Genomic DNA, 14,839 nt, shown 5'->3' with positions numbered 1-14,839 from the left:
CAAAGTGGAAGGTGGTTGAAGCCGTTGAAGGAAGGAACATCTGCAGGAAGACGCTGAGGTAGATAGAAGATAAAGGATTCAGTGAGCCACCACGGTATCCAAAGTGGGGGGAACAAATCATTCATAATCAGCTGCCTTTTTCTAAGTCCAGCCATTGGTTGTCTTGCCCCATGTGCTATCTAGCCAACTGGCAACAGCTGCCCAGGATCTCTGGCAATTATAGGTCTTTCCCAGACCTATTGCTGGAGTTCCTTATGATGGGAGATGCTGCAGATTGTATCAGGGCCTTCTGAATGAAGTATGTGCTCTGTCACTGAACTAGAACTCAGAAGGCCCCAGTTGCCCTATTATAGTGGGAGATGAGAAGATTCCTGTAGTTCTCCAGGGAATAGACAACTCCATGTTTGAAAACAAAGTGAGGGTTGGATGCATGCAAGTTTTTCATGCCAGCTCTCTTGTATATGAATAGCATGGTGTGACTGCTCTGTAAATGGTAGCTTTGTCTCGATACATTATTTTAATAGTTTACTCCATTAAATGGTCACACAGAAGAACTCCAGAATGAGACAACACTCAACATGAGGAGATAAGATGGAAGCCAAGAAAAAGATCTTGTCAACAGAAAGAGGCAAGTTTTTGTAGGTTGTTATTCTGATTTGTCTTTGCCTGCTAAATTCTTTGATAGAAGTTGTGCTAACTGTCTACTCTGTCATATGGTTCCGAACACAGGATGACATAAGTTGCCAATCCGAATGAGCAGTTAAAATGGTGGGAGGCCTGACATTCACGGAAGGTAGGTTTTCCCCGCTGTTATTTCCTCTTCAGAGCAATACAGGAAGGCAGAGTTACTCTACTCACCTCTGAGCCTTCCTTCTGTCCTTCTGATTCCTGCTTCCTTTCCTTTCTTCTGCCAATTTCACACAATTTCTGTGTGAAATTGAGGGACAGGGCAGAGATTTATCTCTGGGCAACACTACTCTCAGGTTGAGGGCCTGCCTTTTTTCCCACCTTCCGACATTTTAGTAAATTTAATAAAAGAAATGAACCATACTGTTCATTAATTGAAACAATCATTTGATGATTTATCTGTTACTTTGTTACTCCGCCGTCAGCACATATGAATTGACATTTAGTCCTAGATTCATATAGTCGTATCTTTATTCAGCTTGATTAATGATGCATTTAAATAGCATTGCTATATATTTCACCTAATCAATCCCCTGGATTGACTGCCTTTTATACCTTACCAGCAGGTAGTGCTTGATGCTGCCTGGGATCTCAGAATGTTGTGGTTTTTTAAATGGATGCTGTAATATATGAGTTTGGACCCATTCTGCCATAAATTGGGTGAGGTCATGCCAAAGCCATATTTGATTCAAAATGGCACTTGTGGTGAGACCCTGTCAGGCTGCCAGAAAAGCCCTTCCGTCTGGGGTCCAATGCTGTAAGCAGAAACCAGAAGGGCTTGGCCGTAATTAACTTTATTGCTCAGTAACCAAGGAGACAGTGCACTGCACATATATCAACTAAGCAAGTCAGTTGCAGAAGCTACAGTTCCATCATCTCTCTCCCTTATTTATACCTCCCTCCATGCGTTTTTTCGCTGTGACTCAGCTTCTCTTAATTGTTCTAGCCTTTTCTCAACCCTTCTTTCTGCGGCTACCTCAAGCATCTCCCCTTCACCCTCACTTTCTGTTGCTGATTCCTCCCTGTGCCACCAGTCTGAACCTGGCTCAAAGTCCCCTCCCCGCTCAGGTGCCTCCTGGACTACTGGCTGCCCCCACTCTTCCTCAACCAGCCAATCCCTGACAGACACCCAACCTCAGCCAAGGAAACCTCATGCAGAGGTGAAGACATCTCAAGTTTTGGAGGGGCTTACCCTACTGGGGTTTAGCTCCTAGTACACAGCACCTTTTCTATTCCCTTTTCTACGAGCTGATGTTCTAATAAATTATGCATTATGTGATCCAACACCACAATGCAGCTTCAAAAACCAGTGTGGCTTCTAGATCGAATGTGGCTTCCAGATCCAATGTGGCTTCCAGATCCAATGTGGCTTCTAGATCAAATGTCTCTTCTAGATCCAGTGTGGCATCCAGAACAAGACTAAAACGCAGACGAAAACCACCACCTAGAAAGGGTATGTATGCAGCACACACAGAAGTGGTTCATAGCATAGATGAGGAACACACTGGAAAGGAAAGGTGGGAGAGCAACAGGAGGCATATGTGACCAGTCGTGGTAGGAAGGGCTGGAGAAAAGCTAGCAGTACTCTGTCAACCCAACAGGCTCACTTAGTCAAACCAACCAACCAAGGTTTGAGTCCAACGTCCTCTGCTGGCTATGGCAGCGGTGGTGTGAAGCACCAAGCTTCAGCCTATGTTCTCTCCTCTCTACTTATTTAAACAGGAAACCTCAGACAGAAAGAAATGGCAGGCAAGAAAGACTTCTCCATTCACTTAGCCTGACAGTTGACACGGGAGACAGGCTAATAAAACCAGCTTTGGCTGGCTTATCCTGAGATCCCTATGGCAGGGAAAAGAAAACTTGGCAGGTGTGGTCATTTAAGTGTGGCCTTTATGCTCCATCACAGAGTGGAGCGGGAGTAGCAGGGGCAACCCATCCATGAGGCGGACTGAGGAAACTGCCTCAGGCTATAGAATCTAATGGGCACATGCTCCTCCATCACGGGAGAAGTGGTTGAGGTGGTTTCTGGGTGAGAGCTCCATGAAATTGCCTGAAGACCTCATGTCTTGTGTGGCCTCACCAGGATCTTGGGAAGATCACGCAAGGCCTCTGTCCGATCTCATGGGGCTCTTGTGAGATCTTGCCAGAACCCAGAAACTGCAGCTGCATGACCCTTGTAAGCCAGACTTCAGCAGGGGCAGCAAGGTGGCGTCAATGGCATGCAAACATGGTGCCACCTTCCCATTTTGCCTCAGGTGGCAAAGCAGAATGGACCACTCCTGGGGAGAAGCTAAAGCTATGTATGAAGAGGGACTTCTTGGACCTCTTTATGGTGAGGCCAGCTGGTGCCAAGGCCATGCTCTGGTGGCTTCCACTGGGGATTGCTTATTGAAGTGCTGTTCATATAATCTTTTATTCCCAAGTCTGCATCCTTGTTTCAGATTGTTATAAGAAAGGATAGTGTGTGTGTTTTGATGTTTGGAATGTCTTAGTTGTTTGTTTAGTGCAGACTCCTTAAGAGACAACTTACATATCTAGAAAACACCCCTAACAATTTATAGATTTGTTTGATATAGATTGTGTTTCAAAGCTCCACTGGGTCAGGCAAAAGGCTCATGTAGTCCAAAACCCTGTTCTCACAGTGGCCAAATGGATGCCTACAGGAAGCCTGCAAGTTGGACCTGAATGCAACAGCATACTCCTTATTTGCAATACCCAGCAATGGCTTTGAGAGGCATACTGCCTCTAACAGCGAATGCAGAACATAGCCGCTGTAGCTGGTAGCCATTGGTCAACCTCACCTCCATGAGTCTGCCTAATCTTCTTTAAAAGCCACCCGGGTTGATGGGCATCACTACTCCTTGTAGGAGTAAATTCCATAGTTCAACTATGTGCTCCGTCTCGCCTTATTTTCTTGTATATATGTTAATAGCTTTATGCGTCAGCAAGAATTCCAAAAACACAACAAAATGAACCCTACCTTAATGGGATAATGGCGGGATGTTCATATGTGATTGTTAAAGCATAATTTTCTTTCTTTTTGCACTTCAAGGAAAATGCGCTGCACTTTTGCAGTACATAACAGAGTGCTCTGTACCTTCCCTTGCTGCCACTACTGCGGTGGTGTTGTGCCTGGTCCTGTTTTGTGCTGCAGTTGGAGTAATTAATCTGTGTAAGTTCAACTCGGGGGGGGGGTGCTATAGAGTTATCCTGGTTGGCTTTGCATCATTTTGAAGAACGCTTTCAAAAGTGGGGGCATCATCCAGCCTCAGCTAATCCCTTTTACCTCCCAGTGTTTGAGGTAAGGAAGTGGTTGAATCTCACCCATTGAAACAAATGCGTCTGTTTCTCGTCCCTGAATACTCCAGAGACTTCATAGGCCAACTTTGTTTGTTTGTTTATATCCCACCTTTTCCCCAGACTGGGACTCAACACAGCTTACAGTAGCCACTGGGACCATTTAACACGGGACCTAAAGGATCTTCACTGGCTCCCAGTACATTTCCGAACACAATTCAAAATGTTGGTACTGATCTTTAAAACCCTAAACGACCTTGGCTCAGTATACCTGAAGGAGCATCTTCACTCCCATCGTTCAATTCCAGACGCTGAGGTCCAGCTCCAAGGGCCTTCTGGCAGTTCCCACCCTGTGAGAAGTGAGGTTACAGGGAACCAGGCAGAGGGCCTTCTCAGTAGTGGCGCCTGCCCTGTGGAATGCCCTCTCATCAGATGTCAAGGAAATAAACAACTACCTGACTTTTAGAAGACATCTGAAGGCAGCCCTGTATCAGGGAGTTTTTAATGTTTGATGTTTTATTGTGTTTTGTATGTGCTGGAAGCTGCCCAGAGTTGCTGGGGAAACCCAGACAGATGGGTGGGGTATAAATAATAAAAATATTATTATTATTATTATTATTATTATTATTATTATTATTATTATTATTACAGATAAAACAGAGAAAGCTATAAACATAGATACGATCATCACTAAACAGCAATTAAACACTAATGGAATTAAAATAATATATATAAAGAACTATTAAAAATAACAACTACAAGAAAAACATCACAGCACCAGTCCTTTCATTCAAAACAGTCAGATCCTAAAAGTCTGTTGAGATAAGAAAGTCTTCACCTGCCATTGGAAAGACAACATTTTGGAGCATCCTGCAGAGATCTGTCTCCCAGCATGCAATTCTCTGCTCCTATTTCTTCTAATCTTTGTCTGCTGAATGAGAGATTCCTTCTCTTAAAGCGACTCTCCTAAGTTGTACAGGGGATCTCTGTTGAACACATTTGCTGGCTGTACCTCCTCCTAGGAATAAATGCCTGCAGTCTGTCCGCCTTGTTCCTTCCTGCTCATGTGGTGGCAGAAAGCCTTTTCCACTGGCAAGATAAAATGGGATGAAGCTGTTGCATCCCTAGACAGTTATGATGTCATTGAGGAGATTTCACCCCTCCCATATCCAAGAATCTCCTGATGAGTCTGCTGATTCTCCAGAGAGGAGGAGGCGTGTTCTGCTATCTACTTATTCTACTCCAGCACAGAGTCAGTCAGTCAGTGTGTCGGGGAGAGAGAGAGACTGAGTGTTATAGATCGTGTGTAGAGATAAGGTTGCTGCTAAGAGCAGCTGCAGACACTCAGTGTAGTGTAGCATTCTTTATGCTTAGAGAACCCATTAAGCTCTGTATAGTAGTTGTAGATAGAATAAAGAAGATATTCTACAGAGCTGCTCTCCAAGTCGTTTATATACTCTGCTAGACTCTGCTATACTCTGCTGTGCGACGACTGTCTTCTTGTGGAAGTGAATCCGGTGCTCACAACTCTAAGCTGTGAGTCCACAGCACTTTGACCTGTTCCTGTCCAGAAGGTGGTCTCTGGAAGTGCTACCCAGCTCGCCTGGCCCAGTCAGGGCTGAAGTGGATGAGTCCAGTTGGTGGCACTGGCTCAAGGGAGATGCTGACATCCATCACCCAATGTGCCCATGATCTTTGCATGACTATATCTCAAGGAAGACATCAAATCACAATGGATTCAGCAAGGCTGGGAGAACCAGTTCACCAGGTATACAAGACTGCAGATTGCCTACTAGAAACTATGACTGTCATACAAAAAGCAGGTTTCACAGTGAAGGCACAGAGAGTCTTGATTCAAAAATCATTCTAAGCAATTATTTTTTTTTTGGGGGGGGGGTGTAGCACACTCATGGCCAGACCAGTGTGTTGGAATACCATTTATTTTTCTCTTTAATCCCTTCTAGATATCTACGAGCAGAACAAAATGCATTTAGAAAAGAGAGCAGTGAAAACTATCAGAGACTTTATGATAAAAAGGGAACCATCCCTTCAAAACAAGAATGGTAAGTGACAAGTTTCCATCAGTATATTCATGAACCCTTACCTTTCTCGCCCTAATCTGGCCACAGTGATCCATGTGAAGGTCACCTCCAGGCTTGATTATTGTAATTCGCTCTGCACAAGGCTGCCCTTGAAGCTGACTCTCCTGGTCTGCCCCGCAGAAGACCTTAAGGTCCACAAATGACAACAATTTGGAGGTCCCAAGTCGCAAGGTGGTTACATTGGTCTCAACTAGGGCCAGGGCCTTTTCAGCACTGGCCCCAACTTGGTGGAACCCTCTGTCACAAGAGACTAGGGCCCTGTGGGACTTGACACCTTTCCGCAGGGCCTGCAAGGCAGAGCTGTTTGGTTTGGACTCGGTCTGACCCTTATGTTTCCCTCCCCTTATGGTCTTGATTTATGGGCTACTATTAAAATGAGGCTGCATTTTAAATTGTATTTTAACCCGTATTTTAATAAACTGGTTTTTTTTGTTTTTGGTTTGTTTGTTTTCCCCTATTATGTTTTATTGTAATTTTATTGGTGTTAGCCGCCCTGAGCCCGGCTCTGGTTCGGGAGGGCAGGGTATAAAAATTGATAATGATAATGATGATGATGATGATGAACACTGCTCCCCAGCCCTACATCCCATCAAGGGGTATTGCCCCACAGTAGAACTTGTTTCAAGTCTCTTATGTAGAAAGGTGAAAGTAGCTGGAGAGTGGAGGGTGATTGGAAGAGGAAGAACTAAGAGCCCAACTTTCCTCCAACACTGGTCCTCTGAAAATGCTCCTCTTCCCACAAACAACCACTTTCAAAATATGCAGAGTTGGGAGCCTGCTGTGTCTGCGGAAGCCTGGAACTGTTAAATCAGAACCAATCATCACCCAGTTCCTTTGTATATCTGTCCATTGTGGAATTGCTGCCTGTCCGGCACGTTTCCTCTGTGCATAAATTATTCCAGGCAGTAGCAGAGCTAGCAGCAGTTGCTTTCGTGTGAGAAGAAGGAAAAAATCCACACACTGTTTCTTCTATCTAAACAGCGTTTTATTTACATCAGCAAAGGCCTGGAAACGATGCCTTATGAGGAACGGCTAAGGGAGCTGGGCATGTTTAGCCTGTAGAAGAGGAGGTTAAGGGGTGATATGATAGCCATGTTCAAATATATCAAAGGATGTCACATAGAGGAGGGAGAAAGGCTGTTTTCTGCTGCTCCAGAGAAACGGACACGGAGCAATGGATCCAAACTACAAGAAAGAAGATTCCACCTAAACATTAGGAAGAACTTCCTGACAGTAAGAGCTGTTTGACAGTGGAATTTGCTGCCAAGGAGTGTGGTGGAGTCTCCTTCTTTGGAGGTCTTTAAGCAGAGGCTTGACAACCATATGTCAGGAGTGCTCTGATGGTGTTTCCTGCTTGGCAGGGGGTTGGACTCGATGGCCCTTGTGGTCTCTTCCAACTCTATGCTTCTATGATTCTAAGTAAAAGAACAAATGATTCAACCAGAACTCGGACACATGCTCCAACTAAAAGTGAAACTACTCTCACACAAAGAAACTGCAGCTTCCGTTATGTAGGAAGCTCCTCCTCAGATGTAGGACATTCAGGAGGTTTAACCATACACACTCCACATCCATTTTGTTATGATTTCCCTGAATTGGTTGGCTTTGCTATGGGACTGGCTAGAAAAGCTGGATTGCCTCCTTGTTGCCCTTCCTTCAGCAAGTGGCAACATTTTTTATTCCAACAGGCCTCTAGGAACTGGCTGTTTTTTAAGGAAAGGGCTGGCACCGTGATATTTTTTATTATTGTAATTTGTATTTTTAAAAGATTTGTTTCTTGTTTTGTTTTTATTAATGTTTAATAACTTTTTAATGATTGACTTTGCTATGATTTTAGCTTCTCTATTTTATCTGTGTTTTGCATTTTTTATCTGTAAACTTCCTTGAGTCCCAGTCTTGGGGGAAAGTGAGATGCAAATAAATATTACTATAATAATAGTGAATTAGCAAATCCCAGAAAAAACAAAACCCATGGGGGGGGTTGGAATTGAGGTACTGCATGGACAATTTTAATATTGAAAAACCTATCATTGTAAGAGAAGACTCAACATGCTTACAAACTGACACATGCACCAGAAAGTCCTAAAATTCTATGTTAAGTTGCCCATCTTAATATCTGCACCATGTGTATGCAGTTCCCATATGCTACAGTATCACACATGGTGCGAGGTTTCTAGAAATAAGCATGTAAGACATGAAGTGTGGGTTTAAATTAGGCCCATTTTATCAATGACAGCTTAAGATTTTAAGTTCTTGGTTCAAAGGGAAGTCCAATGGGCCGTAAGTATTCCCAAACAACTGTTGATCTCCTAAACCAGTTATAATTGGGTGGTGCTGTGGGTTAAACCACAGAGCCTAGGGCTTGCCGATCAGAAGGTCGGCGGTTCGAATCCCTGCGACGGGGTGAGTTCCTGTTGCTTGATCCCTGCTCCTGCCCGCCTAGCAGTTCGAAAGCACGTCAAAGTACAAGTAGATAAATAGGTACTGCTCCAGTGGGAAGGTAAACGGCGTTTCCGTGCGCTGCTCTGGTTTGCCAGAAGCGGCTTAGTCCTGCTGGCCACATGACCCGGAAGCTGTACGCCGGCTCCCTCGGCCAATAAAGCGAGATGAGCGCTGCAACCCCAGAGTCATCCGCAACTAGACCAAACAGTCAGGGGTACCTTTACCTTTGCCCTGTAAGGAGGAAAGGTGGCTTTAATTCCATCGTCCCTCTCCTCTGCCCATGACACTTCCCCTTCAGTTGAGGAGGAAGGCTTTCCTGATTCATGTCTACTGGATGCCCCCTAACTCCATGGGAATGGCACAGGTTAGCCTCCAAAATTATATTTTGCCCCCAGGTCCTGCAAGTCTCTGTGCAAGTCTCCAGTACAGTGGTACCTCGTGTTACCTACGCTTCAGGTTATATATGCTTCAGGTTGCATACTCTGCTAACCCAGAAATAGTACCTCAGGTTAAGAACTTTGCTTCAGGATAAGAACAGAAATCGTACTCTGGCGGTGCGGCAGCAGCAGGAGGCTCCATTAGCTAAAGTGGTGCTTCAGGTTAAGAACAGTTTCAGGTTAAGAACGGACCTCCGGAACAAATTAAGTACTTAACCCGAGATACCAATGTACCACTATTCTTCTGAAAAGTGCTCACCCCTCGTGCCAAGCTATTCCCCACTTTTATTTTGAATTTATTGATAAGATGGTTAATAGCTACGGAATCGACATGCATAGAACTGATTTAATAAAATGGAAATTGTTGTGACTCAGACCACATTAAATGGCTTAATTCAACCTTGGCCCCCCACAAATCATTCTGTTTGGCTATTTTGAGAAGCAGGCAAGTGAACATTGCCAAGTGATGCCAGTTTCAGCCATGTACTTTGAAACATTGGTGGCTGGACTTGTGCGAGTGTAAAACATGGGTCCCACCGCTAACCTCTGGCACCTCCTCAGTTGAGGTTCCAACTCAATATTCTCATGGCTCTTCTAAAACTTTTATTTAATCCTATGACATTCAACTTGAGAATTTTGTGTACTGAACATTTTGCAGCAAACTGTAAGTTTGAACGTGGAGAACTTGCCCGAGAACATTTTCAGTTGCAGAAAGCACATATCTATTGCTGGCACCATGAATACTACTTTGAGGACCTAAGTTACCCTTAAGGAAGCTTGAACCTTTATTCAGTACTAGCAAAACGGTAAAGGGATATGTGTCTGGAGCTCGTACACTGAAAATTCCACTTGAATAGGGCAATCTCCATACAGTGTGTCCTTGTGTGCTCTTCACAAAGAAGACACACAACCCACTCCCTTTCAAGAACCATGAAGGTCAAGCCACAAAATGGCCTTCTCTAGGAGATAGGACAGGTTTTACCATCAGTATACCAATATCTCTCAGTAGAAAGGAAATGGATGTTAACAGCTGACCCAGTTGGGTCAAGTGTGGAGTAAATCTTGGTCATCCCAGACACTGAGAACCAGGACTCCTCCTATCTAGGCGCCATAGCAGGGTTCTGCTTCTTTTTTTCATGCTAGAATGTGATTGTACATCAGATTTTGGAAAATGACTTTTTTATATACATAGATGGATGTTTGCATTACCACTGACTTGAATTGTTCAAACCTTTTAGATTCTGAAATATTTCGTGGAGCTCAGAAGTTGGCAGATGAATTGGTTGCATGGAACTTCAAAGTGTATGAAGTACAAGTTGCAATTGGTAAGTTCCTTTGAGACAATGATACTCAAGTATTGAAATTGAAATTTATTTGTCTGCACAGCTCTTGAAGGTTCAGGGGCCCAGCTGCCCTCTGCCTCTCACACACTACTTTGATAAAACAGATTGAGCAATTCAGACCTTCACAATCCAGGAAGAAATTCAGATGTGAAGAACCTTGTGCCTTTGGGTTTTTGTGGCTCTGCAAGTTGATGAGCTCCTTCTTGAATGACCTCCTAATTAATGGTGGAAATTGGTTGGAATTGTGAGAGTTTGGGATACAAGAACGTCTCACCCCCAATATGAGGTGAGCCAGGACCCTTCCAGATTTAGTCTTGAGATCATATTTCTTCATGACGACTACCACTGCAAATCAGAGAGTGCTGTTGTGCTCAGATCCTACTTGCAAGAGTTCCAATGGGCCACTGTGAGAACAGAATGATGGAATACATGGGTTCTCTCCTGATCCTGATCCAGCAGGTGTTTATGTTTTTAACACAGAGCCTAGGGCTTGCCGATCAGAAGGCCGGCGGTTCAAATCCCCGCGAGAGGTTGAGCTCCCGTTGCTCGGTTCCTGCTTCTGCCAACCTAGCAGTTTGAAAGCACGTCTAAGTGCAAGTAGATAAATAGGTACTACTCCGGCGGGAAGGTTAACGGCGTTTCCATGTGCCCCTCTGGTTCGCCAGAAGCGGCTTAGTCATGTTGGCCCGGAAGCTGTACGCCGGCTCCCTCGGCCACTAAAGTGAGATGAGTGCCGCAACCCCAGAGTTGTCCACAACTGGACCTAGCGGTCAGGGGTCCCTTTACCTTTACCAGGTCCCCTTGCACCTGGGATGCAGCTGTTGCAGTACTTCAGGTGTGAGTGGGAATGAGAGACCTTTATGCTGCTGTTCCACTGTCATGTAAGTTTGGGAGAAGACAGAGGTGTATCAGGGAAGGGATTTCATTGTTAGTTTAGGAGTCAGAAAATCCCACTAAATTGAGACTATAAGTGGACTCTAATTGTTGTGGGTTTTATGTCATGCGACACACCTGAGTACCTCGGTGATGCACATTTGACAGTGGGGGAGGGACGAGGAAAGTTCTACACCAATGGGGTGGCCTCCTTTTTTTGCATATTTTCACTGAAATTCCAAACATTATCAGTAAAAATTAGTAAGGATGGTACCCATTTTAGTGCAGACCTAGCTTTCTAATAGGCTGTCTAGATAAATGTATGAGAAAATTATTTGCAAATCAATTGGTGAATGCAAAGATGGTAATAGGGAGGGAAATCAATGACACCTTCTCATTGAAACCAGCCTCTAAATATGTTCATTACAGGAACAAACGTTTCAGAGGGCAGAAGGCTGGCTGTCCTGTTACATTAGTAAATTGTGCTGGATGATAATGAAATATCATTATGTCATTCACTTCGAGTTTGTGTGTGTATTTTAAAGTGATCCACAGACCTTCAACTTGGCATCTCTCAAATTCTGCCCCCTCTCTTTTCCCTGTGAATTCCTTGCTGGGTTGAAAGAGGACCTTATTAGAAAATTTCGTCTAAAGTGGATGCCACATGCTGGGCTTCTCTATTTGTTTGAAGTTCGAAGAAAGTCATGGTTCGGTGCAAAAGAGTTTTGTGAGGAGGAAAAGTCCTGGCTGACATTTGTTGAAGATGTTCGTGTGGAGGTAGGTACAACACCAGGAAACTCGCTATAATGATCTCTGGCAGGCAAGCAGCCTGATAAGCAGCAAGGACTCTCCATCAATTTTATATAAGATTATATATAAACACACACACATCCAGAGCATGGTGTTCTGCCTGCTCTCATTAACCTTAGTTGCTCAGTCTGACTCATTGTCCCTTGCCCAACAGGAAGAACGCCAAAATCCCGCCTTTCGTCTCCTTTCCTTCCATTGCTATCCGATCTTCTCCAATGTCCTCATTTGAGGACTGCAGGGCTGGCTCTTCCCCAGAAGACTCAGCCTCCAACACTGGCTTATCTGGTGGTTGCATGGCAATGCTTTGGTCAACTTCTCACTCTTCCTCTCCTTGGGAGCTAACTGCTTCTTCCCAGGAAAGGAGGGGGGCCGGGCTGTTCTGCCTAAAATCAGACAGACAGCTCCCATCTGCAGAGTCAGCCCTTTGCTCACTCAGCTCAATTTGTGAGGCTGACTCTTCCACTGTGCTTTGGGGGGGGGGCACATTCCTGACACTCTCTTGAAATTAATTGATTTGAATCCTTTTGGGTGCCTATAAAAGTTCTCTGGCAACCTCCACATACAGTACTAGTGCGTGAACATCTTACTTCCCCCTCTTTCTCCATGAGCAGAAAGATGTCATGGGGCACTCTTGAATGAATTGTGATCTAGTGAAGGGAGAGTACTGGATGCTTGTTTTACTTTTTTTTCTAGCAGGGGAGGTGGTATCTATTAAGAAATGTACAAGTAAAGCAGGTGGAAACCATCAGGCATGGCACTAGAGAGGCAGTCTTTAAATTGTATCAGTCCCCACAAATGAGGAGGTTTTAGGCCAGCAAAAAGCACAGAAGAGGATCTGGGATTTGCAGGCCCAGTGGTGAGTCAAGAAAGGAGGGAGAAAGGGCTTGCCGGAAGGGGGTTATATTGCAAGCTCTGTTGTTAAGAGACAGGATCTAATGATGAAAGGAGTACCCAACCTCACAGAGTAAAGGACTCTGAAGTTCCTTGGCATCTTGAGAGAGTACTCTCCTGTGTGCACTCAGCTTAAGGGTTCAGATTCTAGGTTGACTGATTATCCTTCTGTTCCTTCTCTAGCTGAGTTTTTACTGTTACCATGTTTTTAGCAAGTTGTGTGGGGTTTTTAAACTGAGCTTTAGTATTCTAGAACTCGGGGGCTCTCCTTCAAGGCTGTGAAGCAATGGTTCCTAAATTGAAACTCATGTCAGGCTGACTTTTGCCCTTGGGTTGGGGTTTGCCCATCCTTGATTTCGTTGCAAGGTGTAGGAGGCAGGGCCCATCTCTGTGGTGCAACTTCCCGCTGTCAATTCACATTTCACTCCTGTTAAACATCTGGAGGAGCCTCTTGTCTTCCAGAGAAGATACATTGTCTGGAAATAATTTGAAAGGGGGTTCTGGTTCCTCATTTCTAGGAAAGACTCTGGTTGTGCTTTCTGCAGGAGTTTCTAGAAAAAGAAACAGAATTTGCACATGAAGATTCCTGGATTGGACTCCATCATGAGAATGGAAAATGGAAATGGCATCATGGTCCAAATGTAGTAGACACGTAAGTGTGAACAAAAATTCTTTACTTTTCATATTGTAGAAACTTTGTCGGGAATTCACGGGTGACAGATTAATCATAGGTATGATGGAGAAGCAAGTTCACTATATTCAGAGTCAGTGGACCTCAGTTTCTCTGACTCTTTCCAAAAAAAACCCACTTATTTCATATGGAGCCAGGATTAATAAACTATTTTGAAAATGTTGGGGTTGAAATATAGCATTGTAAAATTCTTAAATAAGCAGATGGACTTCATTGCAGTTTCCTGAGCATGGCATTGTGTATTCCAAGCAATGCATTCATTCTTTGCCGTTTTGTGAGAGAAATAACTTGCAGGAGCAAACAATAGAGAGGGAAACTACCCCACATAATACTTTTCTTTTCTGCTGATGGACAAAAAATCTGAAAAATACAAACAATGCACTACAAGTATGAGTAGCTGGCAATCTTGAGGTAGAAAGCTAGAGTGAGACAGAACTGAGCTAAATATCTCATTAATGCTAGACAAAAGTAGACATCCAGCATGCATTCATTAGTTTCAGTTGATGGATTTCTGACTGCTGCCTTTTGCTTTCAGTTATTGGATGCATGGTCAGCCTGACAAAATAAAAGAAGAACCCTGTGTCATATTAAAATCACATTGTTCCAGAACAACTAAATGTTGGGAAAACATTCCCTGCAATGTAGAAAAACGGTGGATATGTAAGAAGATGCCTGATAAAAGATGGTATACGGTAAAACCTTGATAAAACTGGATTCTGTGATCTCTATGCTAAAAGCAATGGATTAATCTCCCCCTTAAAAAAAACCAGCAATCCAGGTTATGGAATTGGGGCATGGAAGAGCTCAACTCTCTGCCATCAACAACTGAAAGCAGTCCTGTTTCCTCAAGACTGGAAAAAAAGAGATCTTAATTTGCAACCTCAAAGATTTGAACCTCCAAGAAAATGAAGCATGGGAGAGTTCGGTCAAAACCAGCTTCTGTACTTCCAATAAATTAATTTGGTATAATCGTTGCTTTGTATTCTCCTTGCACAAGGCACCACTTCAAGTCAAGGATCTCTGCTCTGAAGATATTAAGACCACCTTCAAATCTGTGGTGAAGTGGGTTGGCTGGGATAGTCAGTTCTGCTCAGTGGCGCTAATTCCCAGGAAAATGGGCAAAGTGTAGCAGCCTCAGTGATTTCTCTACCAACAGCTGCCTGTTTGTCAGAGTTCTTGGAGTAGACAATTGGCTGTGGTTTTTTGCTTTCTGAGGTTCATATGTTCTATCTTTCTGTTCCTTCCTTCTTTATTCCAAACCAGCCC

The 14,839-nt window shown here is 44.0% G+C and overlaps 2 protein-coding genes across 3 annotated transcripts in view; both read left to right on the top strand.

Moving 5' to 3' along the window:
* Window positions 1-14,839, top strand: part of LOC309377693 (secretory phospholipase A2 receptor-like) — a 55,315-nt gene continuing 40,476 nt past the window's right edge. The window contains exon 1 of the mRNA XM_081925333.1: window positions 1-94. The gene's annotated coding sequence lies outside the window, so the exon portion shown is untranslated. The remainder of the gene's footprint in view (window positions 95-14,839) is intronic.
* LOC309377680 (uncharacterized protein) lies at window positions 705-14,542 on the top strand. Of its 2 annotated transcripts, none has more exons than XM_081925308.1 (8): window positions 705-793; window positions 1,985-2,140; window positions 3,740-3,859; window positions 5,949-6,047; window positions 10,204-10,290; window positions 11,807-11,958; window positions 13,428-13,534; window positions 14,109-14,542. In XM_081925308.1, the coding sequence occupies exons 1-8, from the start codon at window positions 766-768 to the stop codon at window positions 14,275-14,277; spliced, it is 918 nt and encodes a 305-aa protein (XP_081781434.1). In that variant the 5' UTR covers window positions 705-765; the 3' UTR covers window positions 14,278-14,542. The 2 variants fall into 2 exon arrangements, with proteins under 2 accessions (XP_081781434.1, XP_081781433.1); XM_081925307.1 differs by having other exon boundaries at window positions 13,401-13,534.

The sequence above is a fragment of the Podarcis melisellensis genome, assembly GCF_964234715.1.
Source record: "Podarcis melisellensis genome assembly, chromosome: 9".
Classification (NCBI taxonomy): Eukaryota; Metazoa; Chordata; class Lepidosauria; order Squamata; family Lacertidae; genus Podarcis; species Podarcis melisellensis.
This window is presented reverse-complemented; position numbering and strand designations above follow the sequence as displayed.